Below are 25,123 nucleotides of genomic sequence, written 5' to 3' on the forward strand. Positions count from 1 at the left end.
AGGGCCTCCACCAAGCGCTCCTCACGATGCCCGGCTTCCCTCCAGAAGGCCGCGCGTAGGCCAAAATCTCCGAGGGCCCCTCCTGGGGCCCGCAGGCCGGAGGGGCCCGGCGCGGCCTTGAGCGCCCGGCACAGCCCGGCAGAGCCCGGCGAGCCGCCGCCTGCCCCGGGGCCGGGCCTTTCGCGGCGGCGGAAAACGCGAGCGGGGCGGCAGCCGCCGAGCGGCGGCCCGCGCCGTGAGGGGGCCGCGGCTCCCGCCCGCCCTCCAGGGGAGCGCTGCGAAAGCGCGCGCCGCCTCCCCTGCGCCGGGCGGCGGCTTGGCCCCGCCGGCTCGCCGTAGCGGGGCTGGGGGTGGGGGTGACGGGACCGCCGCCGCCGCCGCCACCACCACTACCCGCCCGCGGGACTTCCGTGCTGGCGGGGTCGGGCCAGGCCGCCGCGATGGCGCAGCACGGCCCGAGCGTCACGCTGTCCCTCACGCTGCCCATCACCTGCCACATCTGCCTGGGGAAGGTAACGGCGCCGCCGCTGCCCGCCCCCCTCAGCCCCCGCGCGGGGGTGGCCGGGTGGTGGGTACGGGGAACGGGGGAGGCCTGGCATGGCACGGCACGGCACGGCACGGCCCGGCCCGCTCCGGCCGGCGGCTGCAGGGGGGGCCCCGCCGTGGCCCGCAGCCCTGAGTGACTGCGGCTCCGCGCTGGGAAGAAAGTTGGGGTGTGGGGTCCCTTCTCCAAGGGGGATGGAGGGGGGGTGGCTCTTCTTCTCGGGGTGGTGAGGGAAGGAGAGGGTCCCGTCTCCCGAGAGGGCCGGTCCTGGCTGCGGGCGAGGTTCGTTGCCACCGGTGGGACGGTGCGAGCCGTGCTCCCCTCCAGGGCGGTGTCAGAGGGGGCTGGGGCCCGCAGTCGCCGAGGTCGCCCCCGCGCCGAAACGTGGGTGTTACGGCTCCCAGGGTGAAGGTTTTGAGATTTGTTGTCTTTCTTTTGATATCAGCAGGGTAATCTGTCCTAAAATACTGAGGGAGTTTGCGTTTGAGCGTGGTGCTGTGTCGTAGAGGACAAGTGAAACAAAGAAAGGATGTGTCACCAAGTGGATTTTAAAAGTGTTGAGCAAAAACTGCAGCAGTCTGGAGAAAAAAAAAATCCGTTTCCTCTTTCTGACCCTTTCTCAGTCCTTTTCCCTTGTCCCTTGGGAAGCGGAGGGCTCTTGCTAGTCTGTTCTTCTCTAAAAGCCCTAGAGCTAATTTCAGAGCTGTCACTAATTGCTTCTCAAATTCTTTGGTCATTCCCCACTGCTCTTTTTGTTTGTTTGTTTCCTTGCTCTCCAAAACAAAACAAACCTCTTAAAGCACAACAGTAATTACAAGGGAAGAAGTAGCCTTTTATGTTTTCACTCTGGCATTTACTGTCCCGTTTCTTTCTACCTCACGTGGCCTTTACTCCGAGACCTTTTCTGCTGGAGTGATAACAAAAGAGTAGGCGTGTTTGATGTATAAAGTAGGCATAGTGAAAGTAGTCAGACATCTCCCTTTTCTCAGCTCTCTTAACTCTGAGAGACAGTGATGCTTTCAGCAACCACTTCTACTCATTTCTTGGCTTTTCTTTGGAAGAACTTCGTGGCTGTGATCCTGTTACCTCTGCTTTTCTATTTATCTGTTTAATGAAAATGGAGGAGAGCACAAATTTACTGTGTCTGCAATGCACAGTGGGTGCCCTTGAAAAAGAGGAAAGCGAAATCAAATTGACAGTGTATTTGCTATTTGAATCAGATCCTAGTGACTTTCTAATCTAAACACTTAATAGATTTGTTAGATATTAAATCATATTTTGCTATAAAGCCTCTGGGTTATTTCAAGCCACTGTGTCACACTTCCGCTTCTCTTCTGGAGTTGGTCAGGAATTGATGTTCCTGAGTTGTACTAGAAGAAATTTCCACACTCGTCTTACTTGCTATTTTGCACTGAGGTAATATATTAACCACATATAAGTGAATCTACTGGTGATAGCTGTAATAAAGGTATTTGAATTTGAATGCTTTTCTTTCTAGATGTGTGAAACTGTTTAAATTTTGTCAAAGTTGACAGCTCTGGCTGTCCTTTTTTTGATACGTATCTTTGTCTCTAGCTTGGGACTTCATTGAAAAACTTCATCAGAAAAAGCTCTTTTCAAGAGTAAAGTTAGAGGAAGAAAAAGTTATTTAGTTTAAATTAAGGGAAAAATCTTGCTGGTTTTATCGTGTGTCTTAGGGGGGAGCAAAAAGTGTCATGAAGGGTTGACATGTGCTAATATTAATGTGGTTTGTAGCAGAGGTTTCAAATTGAGTAGAAGGCCCACCCTACAATCAGAATGTACCTCTAGCTATCTCTGCAAAGTTTGCAAAGGACTGGCTGCAACATAGAAATTATTCACTGTGCATAATGGTAAGGGGATATAAAGAGATACTCAAGAGAAACTCATTCAAAAATGTTGACCACTTATTGGTTTTAATGAAGCAGAAGTCTTGAGGGGGAGGAGGAACGTGAACACTTTTGTTAGTGTGAACTATGTTGGAAAGTATATTGGCAAGATGTGCAAATAACCATTTATAATGAGAGTTTATTGCTTGGGTAAGTTTTGTGTTTGTTACCTGAATATTCTCTTAACAGCGTCTGGGCTATCTTCTGACATACCTGTATTCATAAATAGTGAGTAGATCAGAAGCCATCTGCATCAGGCCATTAGGTTTACTTGTCCTAGAGTGGCTGAAGGTCTCTCCTCTTGATTTTGGTATTGACAGTTTGCTTGGGCTCGGGCACACAATTCTGTGTGTGTCAAGATCCCCTGGGATGTCTGGGGATTCGTTCGCTAGTATTGGTGTGCCTGCTTTTCCATGTGCCTGCTTCTCCGTGCACCTGCTCCTCCGTTAATGCTGCTTGAAGGTCCAGAAGTGCCTTCAGAGTGACATGAATGTGTACAGGATTTGATTTTGATCTGCGTAGGAATCATGCTGGGGGGGGCTAGGATTAGGAAATTGCTCAAAATCACCTAAAATCAAGCCTTCTAAAATAAGCTGTAGTCTTTCTAGACATTATGGTCGATTAAGGAACTGAAACCGTGCTGTAATTCAAGGGAAACGTTTTTTTAATGAGGAGTGTTGTCACAGCCGGTGGCTCAGAGACCCGGTGCGGGGCAGCGGCACCCCCAGCCCCTGCGAGACGTGTCGCAGGGGCTGGGGTGGGCGACACATCTCACAGGGGCTGGGGGTGCCGCTGCCCCGCACCGGGTCTTGTGTGGATTGCTTTGTGTGGATCCTGAGCCAACAAAAGTATAAACCTCAGCCCTGAAATGAAACTTGTAAAGGTGTGTAAATCAGAAGCACTGTACCCTGGGGAGTAATAAACGTGAATTACTATTTTGCTAGAGATATGGAGTAATCATTCACTTGCAAGAAGTGCGCTTCCATGTCAGGTTTGGGGTAACTGAGGGTCTCTTGCTCCCCAGGGGGAAGACCTGCACTCCTGAAATGTCTTTTCCCGTTTGGATTATTTTATGTTATTCTGCTGTGTATCCTATCATCACCATCCATATAACTATTCTCAGGCTGCTTCCCAGTAAGAAAGAAGTACGGCTGGAGAAAAAGTTGGGTTTATTTCTTCTAGCTGCTGGTGGGAAAGCTGGAGAAATCTCTTTTTCTCGTAAAGAAAAGCAGTAAATAACAAGATTATTTTTTTAAATAACTAAAGATGTAATATTTAAATGTTTCGAAAGCATCTGTGTGCTAATGCTTGCATTAATTGCAAAAAAAGCCTCCTTAAGTAGAGGTGAAAGCGTGTAGACACTTGGAGAAATTGCTTAGTCTCTCTCTGTTCACACCTCCAGTAACTTGAGTTTCTGTTTGTGTGTAGATAAATCCTTTGGCTCCCAGGACTGTCATATCAGAGGTTTTAAAAATGTTGTGAATCGTGTGATGTGGCAGAGGCACAGATAGTAAAACTGGAGAAGAAGCTGACAGATCTGGGCCTTAATTCAGATCCATGTGTATTGCAGTGGTAAAGTGCTTGGGTTTTCGCTTGTGTAATGCTGATTGTGTGGTTATTATTGCTACAGGACACATCTAATCGGTTTTCCCAAGTGCTTATTGGCTGTCCTTTCCAGTTGCTTGCTTCTCCCTAGCAACGTTTCGTTTTTCCTTTTTAGTTTGACTACTTTACTCATAGAATGAAAGAGGAAGATCTCGGGGATGATGAGGACTTCTTTTAAAAGATTGAAAAGATTCTCTTGAACTTAGGCTTTAGGTGTGACGCAGTAGAACCTAGAGTAATAGGTGCTGATACTTCTGTCTCCAAACATGTTTCTGGGGCAAAGACAGGAGTGGAGGAAAAACAAATAGTTATTTCTAAGACCCCTGACACAGATGCTAATGTTAAGCCCTAAGAGATTTGAGGGTGTATTACAGTAAGCTGTAACAGAAGCTGCAATAAGGCATAGCTATAGGGGAAAGTGTTTTTCTTCCGTATCGTATTTGGTCCCTCTGTGCACACTTACTTTCAAACGGGGTTTGTAGTTAAATGACAAGAGAGAATAATGCATTGTCATTAATATTTTCTAAAAGTTTGTTTACCCTGCTGTTTTGGAAGGGGAGGGAGAGCTGCTTGAAAGGATCTGTGTCTGATTGGAATATTTAATCCTTCGGTTAGCTACTCCGTTCTTGGGTAATGACTTATTTAGTAGCAATGCATATCTAGCAGGAGGCTTGAATTAGTGATTGCTGGTTCATGTTTCTGCTCTGTGGTTTTGGCCCGTGTCCTTTTTGAAGCTGATTTCCATGAAGCTGATTATGCACGGACTGGAGTTAATCTGTAATGCTATCCGTTCCAGTGACACCTCTTCCAAGGCACGGTGTTAGTTGTTGCCAGGAATGATCCCTCATTCCCTCACTTTTGGAAGTCAGTTAATGCATGACTTCTGGTGTCCTCTTACCTAGGGAGGTGAGTGCGTTTCACTGGAGTGGTTGGCTGCACTTTCTGGAGGTTGTGGGGTAAAGGAAGGGTGCCTGCCACACTGGGTATTAATGAGCTCTTGGAATCAAGGACCTTAGTTTTGCAAATATGATTATAGCTTTGGTGCCTTCAATAATAGGGAAGTTTGACGTTGTGAGGCAGGAGGTCACTCCTAGGTAGCCCTGTGAAACAACAGTGTCTCTTTCTTGCAAGACCAGACATGCACTGAGAGATGGAGTAGTGTATTTTTATATTCTGTTACCTGAAAGAGTTTTAAAGTATTCATAGTGTCTTTCTGTTTGTTTTCTTTTCTCCCCACCCCCCTTAATACTAAAAGGTCCGTCACCCAGTCATCTGTGTCAACAACCATGTCTTCTGTTCCATTTGTATTGAAGTGTGGCTGAAGAACAATAATCAGTGCCCAGCTTGCAGGATTCCCATCACACCTGAAAATCCTTGCAAAGAAATTATAGGTAAGGACAACGTTAGGTTTTGAAATAACTTTCTGGTATTTACTGCTGGAGGAGGTTCTTTTGAGTCCAAAGACATCTGGATATTTTTTCCTCTGTGGTTTTTTTTTACTAGCGTCTAAGGAAGACCTGACTTTAAAGCTTTCCAGAAGCATATATAATAGCTACAAAGTAAAAATTCCGAAGATGATGTGTCTAGATTATTCAAAAGCAGCAAGTACCCTGGGGCTCTAATGATTGTTTTTTAAATCTTGGTTGGATGGTGCCTTTAACTGAAAAAAAAAAAGCATCTTGCTTGAAGTTCTGTACCTATGTATTACAACTTATTGACCTAAGAGAATAGCACGTAGCTGAGAAATAGTATACAGAAATCCAGAATCTTGAATGAGTACATGGTCTTTTTTCTTTTTTTTTGTTTGTTTGTTTTGTTTTGTTCACCATTTTCTCCCTTTTGCTTTATTTTTAAGAAAATATGTCTTAGCACAGAAATAAGACAACACCTGAAAGAGGATCTGAACTCCCTAGAGCTAGGAGATACCGCAATCTTTATTTGACATGAAATGTGAGCTCTGCTATATGATTTTGAGAGAAAAATATATTTGAACTATCTCACTTTAGAAATTTACACTATCTTGTACTAGTTAAATGTATACTTGATTCCCCTCTGCCCTTAGCTCTGTTTTAATAGTATGGTCTTAAATAAGATAGAATTCTGTCAAGGAGAATACAAAGTTGAAAAATTCAAAAGTTGTTTTCATGCTGTGAGGCAAGATTTTGACTTCTGAACATCACTAATACTCCTGTTTAACCTGTTCTGAAAATGAAAGGACTTTAAATCTCGCGTGGTAGCAGATTGGTCCAATATTAGCTGTATTTGTAGTTGATAACCTGAAAAGCGCTATAAGGTGGATTACTAATATTGAATTGACTGAAAAAGAAACAATATTAGTGTTTCTTTCATCCTGTGCTGCTTTAGGAGGAACAAGTGAAAGCGATCCTATATTTAGTCCAACAGTCAGAAAACACCTACGTAAAACAAGGCTTGAATTGCTCCACAAAGAGTACGAGGTAAGGACATGGAGAGTGTTGTGACTTTCCAGATGAACTGCAAGCGTTAAATCGCTACTTGGAACTGATCCTTTTGCTTTGAGTCCTGTTGTTTATAATTTGAGTAAAGGTTTATACCTGCATGAAACTCAGCTGCGTTAAAATCCCATCTTCTGGCTAAGGTTACAAGAGAGCATTTGCTGGTGCTTGAAGTCATCCCGCTGAAGTCATGGTGATATTGTTTCTATGCTACAGGTATCCGAGTACAGACAATTCTATACTTTTGTGGGAATTCCACTCCCAGGTGGTATGGGAGAGTTTTCTTTATGCACATTGGGTGTTGGGGCCTTTTTGTTTTGTCTTCAATACAAATGCAAACATTTTCTGAAGTAATTCCCTGTTGCTCAGGGAGACTAAATTCCTTCTTAAAGAATATTGCCCACTGTAACCTTCTGGCATAGGTTAATTTTTATCATTGTTTGCTTTATTGTTTTCTGAAAGTGAGTGAATGCTTCGAAGTTTATCTCCATTCTCCTGCTGGAAAAATATTCTCTTAGGAACAAGGTGAAAAGGTGTTAATAAGGAATATGCTTTGTTTTCTCAGCTGTTGTTTCTGTAGTAGCAACAGTGTGAAGACATCGCGTATTTTGAAGGAAACCTGTCTCAAGGAAGAGAATGAAGGAAAGGAAACAGGCACTGTATATATCCTTAACTTTGGGGCATTAAGGGCTGTCTTTTATGACAAGCTTGCCTGTAGCTCAGCTTCTTTTATTCCCTATTGTCCTGGTTTCCGCTGGGACAGAGTTAGCTCTTCTTTTTAGCAGCCAGAATAGCTCCCTGTTTTGGTTTTAGTCTGAGACTTGCTGTGAGAAGAACGCTGACAGCGCACTGATGTTTGTAGTTGGCACTGAGGGCTCAAGGGCTTTTCAGCTGCCGTGTTCTTGCCAGTGTGCAGGAGCACAAAAGGATAGGGGGCAGCATGGCCAGGATGGGGAGTCCACGACTGTCCTTACGATTTGTACTTGGACTTAGGATTGAGGCCAAACTGGCCAATTAGTATTCCATATCATGCAGCGTCATGCCCAGTATAAAAGTGAAGGTCAGCCGGAAAGAAGGGCTTTTGCCCTTCCAGGACTCTCAGAATGCTTTCTCTCTCTCTTGCTCTCTGTTTCGGGCCTCCCGTTCATCCGGGATTGCGGTATCGGGATTTATCTGTTTCGGGATTGCAGCTTTGGGAAGAGACGGGCCTCGGTCAAGGGGTGGTGAGCAATTACACCGTACATCACTCGTTTGTATGTATTTATCCTTGTACATATCCGTACATATATATATATATTGGTAGCGGTAGTAGTAAATTGTTCTTATCTCAACCCACGGGTCTCTTTTCTTTTTCTTCTTCCATTCTCTCCCTCATCCCCGGGGGTGGGGGAGTGAGCGACTGTGTAGGGTTTGGTTGCCAGAGCGGCCTAACCCACGACACCTATGAGAGAAGGAGTCAGGAAAAGGAAGTTTCCTGGCTTTCTATTGAATCAGCTCTGAAATCACACAGGATAACATGAATCTCTTCAAAAAACATGATTTTAAAATGGTTGTTCTCATGCTGGGAGGGCAGGATTCAAAAACAAAAGCTTGATTATTCATGCAAATGTGACTTGCATTTATGGAAATACCATATATGGCCCCCTTTAGAAATCTGACCTTGAGCAACTCAAGTATTTAAATTGGTGAACAGTGTAGAAGCATGTTTTCACCATAAATTACTTCTTTTATCCCTTTAAAAGAAGGCTTTCGAAGGTTTTTGCTTCTCTGCGGCTTCAGACCGATACAGCTAAGAGCTTTGTTCTTTGCATTTTGAGAGTCGCTCCTAAGATGGTGCTGCTTTCGTGTAGCTGGAGCAGCCTCTTCCAGGCAGCGTTCTGTCCATTTTGGATCTTGAGACTTTCAGCATCCGAACATGTGATGTTTCGGAATGATATGAGAGAAACATTATTAAATAACAGCAAATGAGTCAGCAGAGGACGACCTTAAGAACACCCTTGGTACAGGAAATCCTCCCACAGAGTGCCCTAATAATAGATTCATGTTGCTGAATGCTTTGAAGCTTTTGGTCTGCCCGCCAGTTTGTTCAGGGCCCTTTATGTAGTCAAGGGATTCCCTTCACTGAAACCTTCACTATGCTTGAGTGTGCAGGTTGATTAAAATCCTGCCTAGAGCACAATACATAAGCATACTGAGATATATGTGTAAGTGAAGGCGTGCATCTGGGCTCGCCAGAACCCATGTTTCTAAAGTGCTGTGGGAACTTGCCAGTATTATTTAATTAATCTCATGCATTATTTTAATCCCTGTGAATTTCTGACACCTTTAGGATGAAATAGAATCCCTGCAAAAAGAAGTGGAAGATCTGAGAGGTAAAAATCTCAGTTTACAGACACAGCTGAAATCTCTTCTGAATCCTACGGCATCAGCTTTGTCTTGCCAAAATGAGGAAACTGGCCAGTCAGCAAATGAAGCAAGTACCAGTGGCCCAGAAACCCCAGAGGAATGGAGCAAAAAGCTGAAAGCTGCTAATGATATATGCGAAAAAGTGATGGATAATGTGGAAAAGCTAAAGGAGGTAATAAATACATTTCTTCAGCTATCTTGTAGTGTAAGTGTTTCATGTTAGTTAAACAGGAGTGAGAGCTAGCATGACCTCTGGGTACTTCATAGATCCAGAAGAAAGAGGAAAAAATTGAATTCCAGTGACTGGTGGTGGATCATAGTATTTCCATATAGCCTTTGCAAGTGTCAGATGTTATTGCTTGTTCTAGTGAGTCTTGTATGTGACTCCTCTTCAACTTCTCTGTCACTCTATGACTGGGTAATTGGATTATAGTAGCACTTGTCACCAGTATTGATGACCGGATTTTTCAGGCTTGCGATAATCTATATAATATATCTATTTTACAACATTCAGTGGCCAAACACAGTACGGTTGGCTGAGGCAGATTTTGCACTATTGCCCTCCCTGCTAGCCGATATTTTTGGTGCAATTTGCTGAGACAGAGTAACTTGACCCTTTGACCGAAAATAGACAAGCTTCAGCATTTTATGACCAGAAGATCCTTTACTGGAAACCTGCGGCTTTTTTGTACATTTTGAATGTAATATAAAAGAAAACCTGATACTGCAGAAGGAGGGATGCAGGAGATGGTCATGTGAAAATACATCTAAATAAAAATATCTTGTAAAATGTACTTACGGGCACAAGAAAGATCACCTCAAACATTGAAGAAGAATGGAATTTCAAGATTAATTTGAAAGGCAAGGTGAAAAGAACTGGACTTGCATTTATTCAAAATGCTGCCATTATTTCTTCTGTTAACAAGCCTCGGTTGCCTCCTGCAAAACCGAAATGTTATGTTTTTAGGAATTTTTTTTTCCTTTGTAAGCATTAGTAGTGTTTACACTTTTCCTGTGCTACGGGCTCTGAGGACCACATTATGCTCTTCTGCCATTCTAGATTTGTCTCTGTGTAGTCTAAAGCAGATTCTGGCCCTGATTGAACTGTGTGATAAATGCTATAACACATAAACTGAGTTTCCAAAATTAGGTTTTTCGAAGATTAGTTAGACTCAAGACTTCAGCTTTACAGGCTGGGACACATCTTACGCCCTCCTAAGAGAAGCCCAGGAGCTTCAGAGTCACTTGTAGTTGGCAAAAGGGGATTTGCAACAAGGAGTTCTTGTCTACCTAATTTGAGGTTTTTTTTCCGTAGGTTAAACTGCACTGCCTCTTTTTTTTTCCTTTTTGTGGTGACTAAGGTTTTTAAGTTTATCCCTAGGTGAATAAAAAGAAGAATACAGCAGGAACTGAGGGAGGGGTTTGTTTGGGGTTTTTTTCAGTATAACTTCAGCCTGAGCAAGAAAAGGATTTTAAGTTTATGGCGTCCCTGAATTTGGTTAAGACTTAGATACGAAGAGAGGTTTAGATGGGTTTTAGGGACCAAGTCTTAAACTGTGGTCATAGAACCATTTAGGTTGGAAGAGACCTTTAGGATAATGGAGGCCAACACTCTCTTCCCGTCTGTTCCTGTCCAGCAGCTGCTCAATTCCAGAAGTCACTTGGCTCTTCTTTCAGACCTTGTTTCACTTCTGAGCGTGCCCTGACCAATCCCAGTCTGAACAGCAAGAGCTCTTTCCCATGTACACTCAATCTGGGACCAGAAACCTTCATATCCCCTAAAGTACCTGATCCAGGAGCTTCAACCACTCCTCATTTCCCAGTGAGACAGAATTCCTCAGAAAATGTGGTTGCCATCACTTCCTTTTTAAAACCAAGCCGAGTCAGGAAAAAGCAGCCACCTTTAGCATTTAATGTCCTAGAGCAAAGTAGGTATTACTACTTTGAGTGTGGTCATAACGAGTATGGAAGAGGTGATACAAGCCCAGTAGTAGAAATACCAGACAAAGTACACTCATTAATAATGCAGGTACATGAATTCATTAAAATCTAGATGTCGTGCTGCAAGTGGGGATCTCCTGCGGAACACTGACTTGTTGGATAGAGCACTCTCTGGAAGAAGGACACTAAAGAGGTTCAGTCCTGCCTTGCCATGTGCCAGGCAGATACCCTACCTACCAACTCTATGCAAGTCATGTGATTTCCTATTTGATTGTGTGGCTGGGAGAACTGTGTCTCTGGAAAGAAAGAAAGGTCTTGACCGTGTTGTCAAATGGTTCGATGCTCCTTTGGAAGTGAGGTGTCCTGGATTCTTACTCATTGCTTTCAGGATGGTTTTTATGCTTTTATTTTTTAAATACCAAATAGTTGACACTCAGGCACCCAAGCCCTGGGCTCACCCTTACCATTCCTTCGTTACCAGAAGTCTTTATTTGCTCTTTCTACCCCCAGGAGTATTGTGATGTTTTGGGGGTGGTAGTGCTTCTTTTCTTATTTTCTGCTCCATTCCCCCTACCCCTCCTCTCTTAGCCTCACCTGGAGAGGTTGCTGGGGATACTTGTATAAACATTTAGAGTTTTCTTCCTCTCTTCTGGCACTGTTTGATGCTTGTAAAAAAGTACATTTTGCTCCTGAGCCCAGTTGCATAGCTCCTTCTTCAGATCTAACTCTAGATCATGCTTTTATTATGCAGTGGAAGCATCATCTAATTGAGGCTATGAGTTATGAGTCCTGGACTGGTGGTGCTGCTTTCAGCATACAGAGGTCGGGCAGACAATGAAGTGCAAAGAGTATTTTATACTTGTTAGGATGGTGGCATTCATTGTTCTGAAACACGGCAGCAGGAAAACTTCTCTTTATAGGAAGTATCTTGTTAACAAGGGTGTCTGCTGAACTGAGAAGAAGGAATTGACCTCAATTCAAGGAGTAAGAAGGGTTGTGAATCAGGAGTCTTACCCACAACGTCCTGGAAGAAAGTGAAGAAAGACTGCAAATAGCTTGACCTAATGGATTTGCATCCATAGGACAACTGTGCTTTAAAAACAAAAAAAAACAAAAAAAACCCAAAGTAATCTTACTCTAATTTGGAATGGAGAAAGCTGTTCAACGTTAGTTTTGCTGATACCTGCACATTGTAATGTTAATGTACTTAACGTATTTAGTCATGTGGAAAAAAAAAAACATGGAAGTGCCATTAGTACATCTCCTTAATGACTTTCTGTACTAACTAACATAGCAGTGTTTATTTCCCTAGATAGGACACTTGCGATGTATTTTGGGAATATAAATAAAAAATGTCTGTTCGCTATTCAGTTTTGCAAGCCATTTCCCATGGTGATTTTTAAGTGGTGTCCCTGTCTGAAGGCTGTTTCCTGCATTCACATTTCTAGTTCTGTCTCTTTAAAAAGGAGAAACAGCTTGTCCTATAAATATTAGAAATCATTTCTGTTTTACTGTATACTTATTTTTTTCCTTTTCTTTTCCTTAGGCAAATAAGAAACTGAGCATGGAAAACAATAGCCTCTTAAGAGAGAATTTGCGACTAAAAGCTGAAGTTGATAGCAGATCACCCCAAAAGTATGTGAATATTTTAAAAGCTGCCGTATTTTATTTATAGACTGTTTGACTGTTGTAGGACTTTAACCTAAAACTGTGGTGGTGTACATGGTGTTGCATATGTGTCTCCAGGTAGACTTTGGAGTTTTTATCCTCATAGACTTGGGTGACAAATGCAACTTACAAAACAGCAACAAGTCTACAGTGAAGGAATATGACATGAGTACAAGTGCTGTTCCCTGCGTTATCTGGTCAATACTGAAGGACTGCATTTATTAGTTGAATTCTACAGTTTATTTTTGTTAATGGGAAATTTCTAAATCTGCTATGTGGTCAAAGTAGAAGGTCTGTTACTGAAGGCAAAGGTTCTGGTTGGTTGTATTTGATTTGGTTTTGTTCTTCCTTTTGCTGTCTTCAGGGTTGGTTCTGTGGACTTAAGCTTCCTATTCAAGCAAAGTCCCTGATAGCTTTGTATCTGGGCAAGATATGCAGAATGGAGCTTCTGCAGCATGAGACCATTATTCCCAGAACTGGCACTTGTGTTTAATACTCTGTCTTAAACAGTTAAAACGTCAATGACAATGACCTCAAAAAGCAGAAACTTTGCTATACTGATTACAGCCGTGTGCTAAGGTAGTTCTCCTTGAAAGTCTGTTGGAAGTATTTTGTGAAGCAACATGTTCATGTTTTTAAAGTTGTGTTCCTCTCTCTCTCATTAGTTTTTTGCCTTTTTTCTCTCAGTAGTTTAGAACTTAGAAAGCTAAGAGCAACATTGGCTGCAGGCTTACACAGTGCTTTTGAGGAAGGGGGTTGGGCGGTACCTGTGTAATGTGAGAAAAGAGCTCTCTGGATTTTGTTCTAGTTCACTGCTCACTTACTGGAAAATGAAATTCATCCTTTTAGAGAGCTTGCTTGCCAGACTGCTTGTCTTTGAAGACCACAGGAAAGAAGATGCATGATCCTTGTGCTATGCTGTTAAATGCATAAAAGTACATTCTGCCCTGAAGTCCCCTGATAAGGGAGATAGAACTCTCTTTAAGGTCTTGGCAATGGAGAGGGCTTTAATGGCATGGAATATCTTTTCTCATAAGATTCAAGAATGAGTTGGCAAAGATGACAAACTTGAAAAGTAAATAGATGTAACTAAATAAATGCTAGAAAAGAAGAGCTAGAAGAAAACAGATCATCTAACTTGATTTTACTTTACTGATGTCAGGTAAACTCCCCAGTGAAGAGAATTTCCATTTCTTCTAGCTTGTGCATGCTTTACCGTCCTGTTGGTCAGAAAAATTAGATATCAGGGGGTGGGGTGGAGCGAATGTGAAGAACTAGTCTTTGTTGCAAGCTGATTATTTCTCCATCTTTTCTCAGTGTAGCCTAAAACAATAGCCAGTCACTTTCTTCTTCAGAAGCACAGATGTAGCCAAATGTTGTTAGAAATTTGACAGTTTTGAGGTCTGTTTTGCAACCCAGATGCCAGCTAGATTGACCTGTCCGTGTCTCTACTATTAAACTTTCCAACTTTTTTTAGTCTCCAAAACAAATAGTCGTGTCCTACCTGCCTGTTGGGAATGATCTTTGGGCCATGCTAACTCTAGAATTGTGCATGGGAATTGAGGACATGAGTTGAATCAGGCTTAAACTAGGCCTGGAATAGTTCAAACACTTTAGGAGTTTGCATGTCTGTACCCTGCTTCTGCTGTCTTCAGCTTTGGTTTTACTTTGAGCCCAGTGGTATAGTACAAGAATTTAAGTATGTGCAAGGAAAGCCTTAGCCTGGAAGAAACCCCTCAGCACATTAAATTTAGTAATTTTGATTGACTCTGCCTGTACCCATGCAGTCCCAGTCATGTCTTGTAGACTGAATTTGTCCAGTTCTTCTAGATAAGTATGACTTGAGAGAAGTAAACTTCTGATTTATTTGGTTTTGCTCTACTCTCAGGGCTTTCCAGTGCCAATGGTTTTCTGAAGCAATAGTGCTTTGAACTGGGTACTAGATTCCTAACAAAGCCTCAGTAGCACTATCTAGAGCAGAAAAACTGTCTTGTGTCTTGCTACAACATGTTATATTGATAGTGTGCAATACCCTTCTTCTTGCTTCCTTTTGCCTGGCACTTGTAGCACGAATGACCAGTACTAGTTCTGCTAAACAGCTACTTAGAACGTTACCTTCCTGCCTCGTTTGGCACTTGTGCTGCTAACGGCCCCTTCCAAAATGGAGGACTTTACCCATTTATTGGCTTTCTTCAGGTTGATGTTTTGGATGCACGTATTAAACTTAAAACAATTCTTTTGAATTCCAGTCACGTTCTTCAGGTGGTAGGAAGTCTCTTCAGTCTTAATGTTGTTAGCAGATTTTATAAATTAACTTTCATCCTAGTAGTCATTAGCCTGGTCAATATCTAGACCAGACCTAACATCAAGACATTTTTAAAATGTTCTGCCAGTTCTGATGCCAAACTTTGATAATATCTAAAAGTCTTTCAGCTAGGCTTCACACACTGAACAGGGGTTGCAATAAATATTTTCTTATCTTGCTTATGAAATCAGAATTGAAGGCATAGGCATCAGGGCCCGGCAATGTTACTGTAATTAAACTTTCCTGTGCAGGTACATTGATTTGCCAGTACGGTTGTTTCAGTGTACTTTGTTCAGAATTGTTCAGAGGTAATTTCTGGAAAAAGTTTCTGAATAGCTCTCTAGTGCAATTTAAAATAGCTACTGAATTGGATCTTTGTAATTTAACATCACTACCGTTGGTTCATTTGTCTTGTATTTCTTAGCTTCAGATTGTCAGGTATGGATTCGTGCTTAAACAACTGGCTTAGTAACTAACTAAAACTTGTGTCAAATTATTTTTGAAAGGTTTAGTCAGTATCCAGTCCCCTTATCCCAAATGTAGTTCATTTTATGCATAATGACACTGGAGCTAAATATCACAACCTAAACTTTAGTAGGCTTTGCTTTACAGCAAATGAAACGCTAATAGCAGATGAATGATCTCTGTGGCACAGACTCTACCCCTGATATCACAGGAAAAATATAATTAGCCTACTTCAGTGGTCAGTAAAAAACTTTCCCTTTATCATAGTCTTGAGCTGGTTTTTCTTTGTTCATGTCCATTAAAACCTGCTGAAAAACGTCATGTACATCAATAAAATTGACATTGCGGCCATGTCGTGGATTTTTACACAAGTTTTTAATTGACGATGCTGATTGATTAGATTTATTTTTTTTTCCTGAAACATTTTTGAGAGTAAACCTTCACCAGAATACCATACCATCATATAGTTGGGACACAGATCTGAAAAGCATTTAGAGGTAAGTTTCCTGCTCTGATTTTTGCCAAAGACCTGCATTAGCCTCTCATTTCTCAGGCAAATCAGACTAATTGTTTGGTGGTTGTTGTTTGCTCTTTGTTTACCCTTTCTCCTGAGGAATTTCCAGGGACTTCCGTTTTCCTGCTACAGAACAGGAAAACTTTTAAACTTCAGTTTTGCAGGATGATAAAGCCCTATTACTTCCAGCTCTACTTAAAATAGAAAACTGTTAAGTCTATTGGCAAGGCACAATGGATCTAAAAGCATTTTTGGCAAAGGGATGTTTGCTTTTTACCTGAAGGAAAATAACTAGCAAGTCCATCTACTCCAGGGTATAGTGTATTTTATGAATGGTTAGATTCAAATTAGCTTGAACCAGACTTCTAGGCTTCCTAGGAGTCTTTTCCCTAAATAGTTAATTTCTTCTGCCATTTAAAATCCCAGTCTGAAAAACTGTCTGTAACATGCAGAAAATTGTTGCATTATCTCTTTTCTCCGGTTTTGTGAGTTGTTTTATTGTTGTTGTTTGGGGTTTTTTTCCCCTTCTCCAGTTTTACTGTTTATCTGGTCTAGATTTGTGACTTGAGGTATCTGCACACTGAAGTCTAAGGCTGTTGACTTTTGAGGTCGTGCTGTACAACATTCAATTTTTATCTAACTCAGATATTTTCACTCACACCAAACCAGATAATTAATGTGTGAACCTCATGAAGTTCAACAAGGCCAAGTGCAAGGTCCTGCACATGGGTTGGGGCAATTCCAAGCACAAGTACAGGGTGGGCAGAGAATGGATTGAGAGCAGCACTAAGGAGAAGGACTTGGGAGTGCTGGTTGATGAGAAGCTCAACGTGAGCCGGCAATGTGCACGGCAATGTGCACTTGCAGCCCAGAAAGCCAACCGTATCCTGGGCTGCATCCAAAGAACCGTGGCCAGCAGGTCGAGGGAGGTGATTCTGTCCCTCTACTCTGCTCTCGTGAGATCCTATCTGGAGTACTGCATTCAGCTCTGGAGTCCGCAACACAAGAAGGACATGGAGTGAGTCCAGAGGAGGGCCACGAAGATGATCCAAGGGCTGGAACACCTCTGTGCTATGAAGACAGGCTGAGAAGGTTGGGGTTGTTCAGCCTGGAGAACAGAAGGCTTTGGGGACACCTTCTAGCAGCCTTCCAGTACTTAAAGGGGGCCTACAAGAAAGCTGGAGAGGGACTTTTTACAAGGGCATGTAGTGATAAGACAAGGGATAATGGCTTTAAACTGAAAGAGGGGAGATTTTGATTAGATAGAAGGAAGAAATTCTTCCCTCTGAGGGTGGTGAGGCACTGGAACAGGTTGCCCAGAGAAGTAGTGGATGCCCCATTGCTGAAAGTGTTCAAGGCCAGTTTGGATGAGGCTTTGAGCAGCCTGATCCCTAGACCTATATCACTAGACCTCCATCAAGTCTGATGGAGGAAATATAAATCCTCAATGATCTCTGAAGTATTCGCAGGAGCTCCTGGAAGCCAGTCACTCCTCCTGCCATCTGCAACTCCATTTCATCCAGGTGACGAGCATCATCTAGGGCACAGTGAGGAGAGCAGGGGACAAGAGCAAAGAGGGAGGGAAAAGCTGAACCAATCCTTGCCTGGAGATGGACACAAGCATGTTGAATCCCAGCCTGAAGAAAGGGAACGGAATGATTTGGGTTGTCAGGGGGGTTGGAACTAGATGATCTTTAAGGTCCCTTCCAACTCAAACCATACTATGATTCTATGATCTTCAGGAGTACTCAAACATAACTGAGGAAGCAGTTGTGGAATAATGTGAAAGAGGGTTACTCAAGCATTAGAGCTATAATGTTAGTTCTTGCTCACTGTAGGTGAGAGCTGACTGCAACTTTCTGATTGATGTCAAGTTAGAATCATGCTGGGACAAGAAGGACTCTGACTGAGGAAAGATCCTGAAATATGAGGTTCAGGTGCTCATCTAGACATCCAGTGTCACCTCAGACACTATAACATGTCCAGTACACCTGCCTGGGGCTGGCAGCTGTGGTACAGGACCTGTAGGACATCTGTATCTTTCCAGAGTGATAGCTGGAGGCCAGCAGTCATGTGGAAGACCTTAGGCCATCCAAAATGTCACTAGTTGTCTATGTTGAAGGATCCAAATCCCACTTGAAATGTCTTTCTGTTCACTTTATGAGTGACCACTAGTTTCTCTGGGCTTTTCAGTTTTCTATAGAAAAGATGTACTTGAAACAAATGGGGTGAGATAGAAACTCATTGTTTAAGTGATACAACTAAAGAACAAGACCTTAACACTGAAAGACTTGTCCATGCGTGAGGATATGAGAAGTGCACTTTACCACATGTATACTGAATACCTTCACTTCTACTGAAGAATTTATCAACTTGTTACCAAGTGTGAAATGGTTCAAATACTTCAGGAAAAATAATTTATCTAGAGTGTCAGGTCAAACTTCAATATTTTTTCAAGTAACTGTACTACATTCTGGTCATCAGACCTTAACTGCTTGGCTATGGCACAGCTCACTGTACGTCTGAAGGGAAAAAAAGAGGAAATTTCTTAGGACGGTGGTTTGATTTGGCGAGATGGGGGGGATTCTGGCTTCTTTAACCAAAATATGCATGTCTTCTAAACTCTTTGCTGACCTGCCAGGTCAGTCACTAAAACACCTATGTCATGCTCTGGTCTGGAGTAATTGGTTTAAATAAGCGCATTGTAATATGGCTGTCTTAAGAAAAATCCATGTCCTCGAAAATTTGGGAAAGAAATACATGCAAGTCTCAAAGCAAGAATAGAAAACAACGACTGTTCTCGTGCTTAACTGCAGAGGTAACTGCTTGTAGGCAGCATGTCATACGCTGCATTTCTGAAAACCAAAATTCCCAAGCACATCCCTCTGCAACAATTAACGTATTAGTGATGCTATTTGGCTTTGAACAACATACTGTGTTTTTTTTTACCTGAGGACACTTGTTATAAAAGTTGCACTTGAAAATACAGTGCTTATTCCTCATAAGCAAATCTCAGGCTGTCACTAATGCTATTTGCATTAAATAAACATATTACACCATTCTTCCATTAAAAAGGAATTGCCAGGTATGCATATAAATGTAAACATGTTTAATTTTTATGTCAAAGTGTCTGTTACACTCTGGAAAATCTTGCTTATTTTGCATAAGTATTTGTCCCCATCTCTCACTTGGCTATTAAGCTTTGTATCCTCGCCTAATCTTTGTATCCTTTATTAAGCAGTGTAGGGTTTGCTCCTGTAAGGCTGTGTGAACAGGTCTGTTAAAGAGAGGCAAAATAAATACTTTTGGATCACCCTAGGAAGCTGGAAGGGTCTTGCTTGGGCCCCGCTGTGCTGCAGAGGCTCCTTCAGTATCTTAAACCAAAATCTGAGTTCCTTTTACTGAATGAAGGAATAAGCCAAAATGTATTGCGTGTGAGGATGCTTATTTCATTGTAACCCTCTTCACCTGAAAATATAATTGAAACATTCCTGAGCTGTCTGCAATTCTGCTTTTATCTGGTTTCATAGGGCAGAGCGATGAAGTGGTGTGCACCTTTTCTCCCGTTTCCCTCTTGCACACTGGAGAAACTGCTATAAGCAATTGAGAAAACTTGTTACTCATAGAGTAAGCAAATGAAAATGGTCTCTCTTCATTTTTATGAAGACAAAGGTAATTGGATAGAGATAGCGTGGAGGTGAGGGGGTCCTTGCCTAATAGAGTTCCTATCCAGCTAGCTTCTTTTATCTGAGAAAAAAATGTACTGAGTGAACACACTTATTTTAAATATGAAACTGCTACCTTGCCACTTTGTGTCTACAAAGCAGCGAGTGGCACATACCAAAACTGCGTGCAGCTTAGGCTGATCTGCTTTTAAAAGTAGTCTAATAGCAGTGCTGTGAAATAACTGACTTAGACTGTTGTGTAAATCTTACCCACCACTGAACCATCTACACCAAAATCTTCCAAGTCCTTTAAACATGCAGAAGCAGTTGAATGGTGAAATATTTCAGTAGATCTGGTCGCTCTTGCCCAATTTGTTTGGGACTTGTGATGCCCTTTATTCCTTTCCCCAATTGCCCGCTTAACTGTATTGCAGTTGTCAGCATAGAGCAGTTTCCTACTGCTTTGAGCTCAGGAACTGAAGAAACAAAATACAGTTTGATTCTCTGCTGGGAACACATGCATAGGTTCATGGATGTTTTGCCAGTGTAGTCACAGGCCACAGATATACCACGTTCAGACCTCACTGGTCTAAGAGTTGCAGTGGGAACATTTTGCGAAGAGGTGAGGGGATGGAATGGGAATTCCCTGTGACTCTGAAGGAGAGACAGACGGACAGACAAAGAAACAGGATAGAAATTCCAGGCAGTGTTTGTGCTGGAAGAGTGAATATAAACTTCTGCTGTAACATGGAGCTGCAAGATGGAAAGTGGAGGTCAGTGTAAGCCCACATACAGAATTGTCATTTCTTTGTGATACAGAACCTCATGTGTCAGAGTTGTAGGGTGGCTGCAGGTCCTTCCCTCCTTCCTAATAATACCAGAGCTTTAATTGTTTTTTCTTTCTGTAAATTGAAAGCCGCGGATGGAGCAGGGAATTCCCTCGTGCCCACCTGTCAGTGACAGGTTAGAATTAGTCAGGACATATAGCTGAAACCTTCACCTGCCCTCTGGGGAAGGTCAGTCTTGAAAGCTGGTGGAGGATGGGAGGAAGGCAAGTCCATATCTTGGCAGTTGAAAATGTACTCAAGCTGGAAGCCCCAGAAACACACAACTTTCACAAACCACAAGTGGCAGGTTTTTTGTACTGGAGTCAAGGAAGAAATTAGATTGTTCTGGTTGTAAAGCTCAAAAAAACAAGTAGCTCTGAAGTAAGTGTAAGTACCATCTACATGATGGCAGAGAAAAAGCTGTATATCTAATGGGAACATAATTGAAATGGTCTATATAAGTATTTAAACCACCTCAAAAGACTATTGCAATTTCTGATTTTCACGTTGGCATTTTATATTTGACAAGGTGACATTGTGTAAGAAATGTATTGTAAAACACTGCTGTACTGTAGGAAAATGATTGAATGTAAATATTTCAAGATGTGGACCACTGTTCAAATGTTATCATAAATCTTTGCCATTGTTTTAGGGGATAATTCTTCATGCATACTTGAGTTGAATTGATAGAACCAGCCCCTGGAAGGGTAATCTCCTTGTTATTGCCTTACTACTGCTAATAGTTTAATTCTGGCTTTTCAGGTATTCACCTCCACCTGTACATTATATATGGTGATTTTTTTTTTTTTCATAACTAGCAGAGAAAAGTTTTGACTTTTGTTTTCAAATTAACGCAGTGTTTAATAGCTTTGTTCCTTCTTGACATGAGCTCACAAAGCACCGTGAGAATGTCCTTTTCCAGCTTAATATTTTCTTTCTTTTTTACTTCTTGCAGGTTTGGTAGGTTTACAGTAGCTGCACTTCAGTCCAAAGTAGAACAAAGTGAACGTGAAATGAACCGTCTAAAAAAGGCACTGGAAAGAAGTGATAAATACATAGAAGAAATGGAGTGTCAGCTTTTGCAGCTGAAAAATGCAGGCGAAGGAACCCAGACAGTGAGTGCTGTTAGTGAGAGAGTGCTTTCCAATGATGCTAAAGGAGCTGAGAGCAGCGAAGATACAACATGTTTGAAAACCCAAGTTGAGCAGAAAAAAACTTTGACTGCTAGTCAAAGTCCTGACAGTCTCGAACAGCTGACAGGTGGTGGAACTTGTTTAAGCTCTTCTAGTCAAGATGGTTCAAATGGCTCAAATACCCAGTGTGCCCCAAAGAAAGAACTATTTCCAGGATGTCAAGGGGTTCTTCTCGATGAAAATACTACAAATATGGATGCCTGCTTAGAAGAACGGTGGAATAAAATTGAGGAATGTACCCCGTACAAGGATGAAGAACTCTATGATCTTCCACCACCCTGCACTCCTTTTCTGTCTCTCAGTCGCCTTCGGTTGAACACTCCTGACGGAAAAGAAAATGCAAGGAAACCATCAACATTCCTGCGAAAACTGAAATTTGAAGAGTTTTGTGACACTTCAGATCATTGCAGCAAAGATTCTCCAGAGCACAGCACAAGTAGCTGTAGTAGCGAAAAGAAGCTAAACTGTTTTACTACTGGAAAATCAGGGTTTTGGGGGACCTGCCCAACAAATTTTGATGAGAACTTAGATTTTGATGAATCAGAGCAAAGTTCAGTAGCTGGTCAGTCAGATGAGACATCAGCAAAGTCCAGTGATAAAACAAGTTCTTGCTTACCTAAAAGGCTACATGCTCTCTGCTCTTCCGAAATGAATCGCACAAGAACGTCCAGTGAGGCATCTATGGATGCTGCCTACCTCGATAAAATTTCCGAGTTGGACTCAATGATGTCTGAATCAGACAACAGCAAGAGTCCATGCTATAATTTCAAGTCCTCCGATCTTGATAGTTCTTCAAAGTCAACAGAGTGCTCTAAGCTTCTGAATGAAACTGAGAAGAAACTGGAAGAGATGAATGAGGAACAGAGTATGAAGTGCCCAGAGACAAGCAATCTACCAGATGACAGAACTGGCTGGAAACCTGCTATGTTTTCCATCCTGTCTCCGTCAGAGCTAGATATGAATGACCACTTTCCGCTGTTTACAGGCCAAAACGTAGTGGCAAGTGATACCAAACCTCCAAACTGTTCATTTCAAAGAGACTTTTCCCAGAGTTTACTATTCAGTAACTCACAAAGGTTGTTTGAGGAACAAAAGTTCGGTTCCGGCTTTTTAAAGATGTCATCTGACCTGCACAATCAGCTTAATCCTCCTTGGGTGTCTTCCTTTGTAGCTGAAAGGAAAAATAAAAACGTCAGTCAGTCGACCAAGAGGAAAATTCAAAGCAGCCTTTCCAGTGCTAGTCCGTCGAAAACCACCAAAAACTGACTCTGCTTGGAAATCGAACGTGACTCAAAGTCGTCAACCTGCGAATGTTTAATATTTACAGGTGAACTTAATTTTTAATGACTTCCATGCAATCCGATCCTGTCTTTTTTGACTATGTGAAAACCGAGCATTCCCTTGCCCATTACAAGCTCTTTCCTAGGGAAGAACTGTTCCAGATTCTTTTCTTTGGCTGGGCATTTTGTTTACCTGCGGGGTTTGGATTTTCGGATGTTAACTTCTCAGATTACGTGATCTTCCAATCGTGAGCACAGCGAACGGCTCCCTCGAACAGGGCAGTTTTAAGTGGTCTTGTCAAATCACTCATTTCTGTAAGAATTTGTTTTAAAGGTTATGTTTCCCATTCCTGAAGATTGCGTTTAATGCGTGTAAGGCAGCTACTGGCTATATATCCTATGGATTCATGAAACTGCTATAAAACAATGTCAGTTTTGCCATAAAACTTGCCTCCCAGAGGAAATGTTGGTGCTCGGACTGCTTCATAGCTCTGTACTGTACGGAAACTCTTGGTTTAAGTGGGTATAAGGTAGCAGCCTCTTTCTTTTCAGGGTTACAGCACTTGAGTTAGAAAACCTCTCTTCTTTTAACACTGCAAACGGGGCTTGTATTTTTTGAAGTTAAGCACAATTTTTAATTTAGTTCCCAAAAAGCATTGTTATTCTAAATGTGTTCGGTATGCCTGTATAGACCATAAAAATGGATTTGTATGCTAATGACTTGTTTACCTAATGTGCACTGAACATTTTACATTAATACTGTACCATTTTACATTAATACTGCATGCTTTTCTATGTGAATTGAATAAAACATGTTATAAGCACTGTAATCCTTGATGTTGCCTCAGATATTGAATTAGCAAAAAAAGAATGGGAAAACTTTAATTTTTTTCATAGTTTGGAAAATAGATATCTGAGTTTTGTGAAACATAAATGTGAGCTTATTCACACACACAAAAAAAATCAAATCTCTCTTCCTCCTCCTTGTTAGACATATTACCATTCTAGTGTCAGCATCGATACAGTTGATGGAAATGGCTTTCGGCCTCTCTGGAGGTGACTCTTCCATAAAGTATTGCATAGGTCAACATAATGTGATGGCCTACTACAGGCAGGAGACCTAATTAAGCAGCAGAGCAAAATTGGTTTCTTTGCATTATTGTGTTTAAGTTTTTTTAAGGGCATATTTAATTGCAAGATGCGGGTTTTTCTTTCTATATGGGCCTCTGATGGCATTTCTTACAAACAGACGTCCTCGCTTCATCAATACCTATGATATGAAAAATCCATACGCTGCCTTTCGTCCTTTTGAAAAGAATGGTAGTCGCTGGGAAAATGTCAGTAGACTGGCTCATCTTTTGGGAAGTTAGGTCCTGTAAGCGCTATGAACAAGAACTGCATTTCACGTGGTAACGTGCACACGCATTCGTGCAGTTGGTGTGTTTGTGCTAAACTGGGACTTTTCTTTTTTGAGAGGCAGCTTTTCCAGAAAATCATCATTCAAGCCATACGTGCAAGGACCCTTTCTTGGTGCCAGGCAGGATGGCATTGTGCTTTCATGTACTGCTTTTAGTATCCCACCTGAATTGTCATCTTCACAGAAAAATCGAGTCGTTCAGTTTTAACATATTTTTCAGAAATTAGGGAGCTGGCAAAACCATCTGGGCATGAGCTGCTAGTTGATTTGACTAGTTTTGCTCATAGGTCAAAAAATGTCTTTATTTAACTCTTTGGGAGAAGAGGCAAAGAGCTTCTCAATATACATCTCTACTACTCTCTTAAAACATACTTGTATTGCAAAGCAGTCACAAATATGCAGTAAATAAGCGATAAGGTCATTGTTTTGTTTCATTGTGGGTTTAGGGGGGTGCATTTATAGGATTCATTTTAGATTCCGGTATACTTACGATGCACAAATAATTTTCGGTGATGGAAACGTGAATACAACTGTTATCATACCTGAAATCAAACTAGAATAAAATGAAGTGTTGGGGTTGTTTTCGTGCTACTTTCTAGTCCTTTGGACAGGAACACCACTTATGGGCTTGCTCTTCAATGTGGATATTTTGACTTTTCGTGTCGTGCAACTTGAATGCACAGAAGAACTGAGCCTAAGGTTTGAAGAAATGCTGAAGGTCGAGGTCATAAACTTCATATCTTATTCTCAAGCAGGGACAGAGTGAGGCATTTCAGGCCAAGCACTGGCTTTTCACTTGGAATGGTTGGGGGAGCACATACACCGTCACCTTCAGCCTCCCAGCTCCAGGCTGGTAACTTTCTACGTTGTGACAAGAAAGTTGATCGTAATTATCCAGAATTACTTGATTCC

The 25,123-nt window shown here is 42.0% G+C and overlaps 1 protein-coding gene across 1 annotated transcript; it reads left to right on the forward strand.

Annotated features, from left to right (window-relative positions):
• The first annotated feature begins 440 nt into the window (after positions 1–440).
• OBI1 (ORC ubiquitin ligase 1) lies at positions 441–22,780 on the forward strand. The gene is made up of 6 exons (XM_086611481.1): positions 441–512; positions 5,312–5,447; positions 6,421–6,512; positions 8,860–9,108; positions 12,424–12,512; positions 21,277–22,780. The coding sequence occupies exons 1-6, from the start codon at positions 441–443 to the stop codon at positions 22,778–22,780; spliced, it is 2,142 nt and encodes a 713-aa protein (XP_086467607.1).
• Positions 22,781–25,123: the final 2,343 nt, after the last annotated feature.

This window comes from Tauraco erythrolophus, chromosome 1 (assembly GCF_009769465.1).
Source record: "Tauraco erythrolophus isolate bTauEry1 chromosome 1, bTauEry1.pri, whole genome shotgun sequence".
NCBI lineage: Eukaryota > Metazoa > Chordata > Aves > Musophagiformes > Musophagidae > Tauraco > Tauraco erythrolophus.

Coding starts and splice junctions, on each gene's coding strand:
- OBI1 (XM_086611481.1), top strand. CDS start 441: ATGGCGCAGCACGGCCCGAGCGTCACGCTGTCCCTCACGCTGCCCATC. Junction 6,513..8,859: donor TGCTCCACAAAGAGTACGAG/GTAAGGACATGG, acceptor TGACACCTTTAG/GATGAAATAGAATCCCTGCA. Junction 9,109..12,423: donor ATGTGGAAAAGCTAAAGGAG/GTAATAAATACA, acceptor TCTTTTCCTTAG/GCAAATAAGAAACTGAGCAT.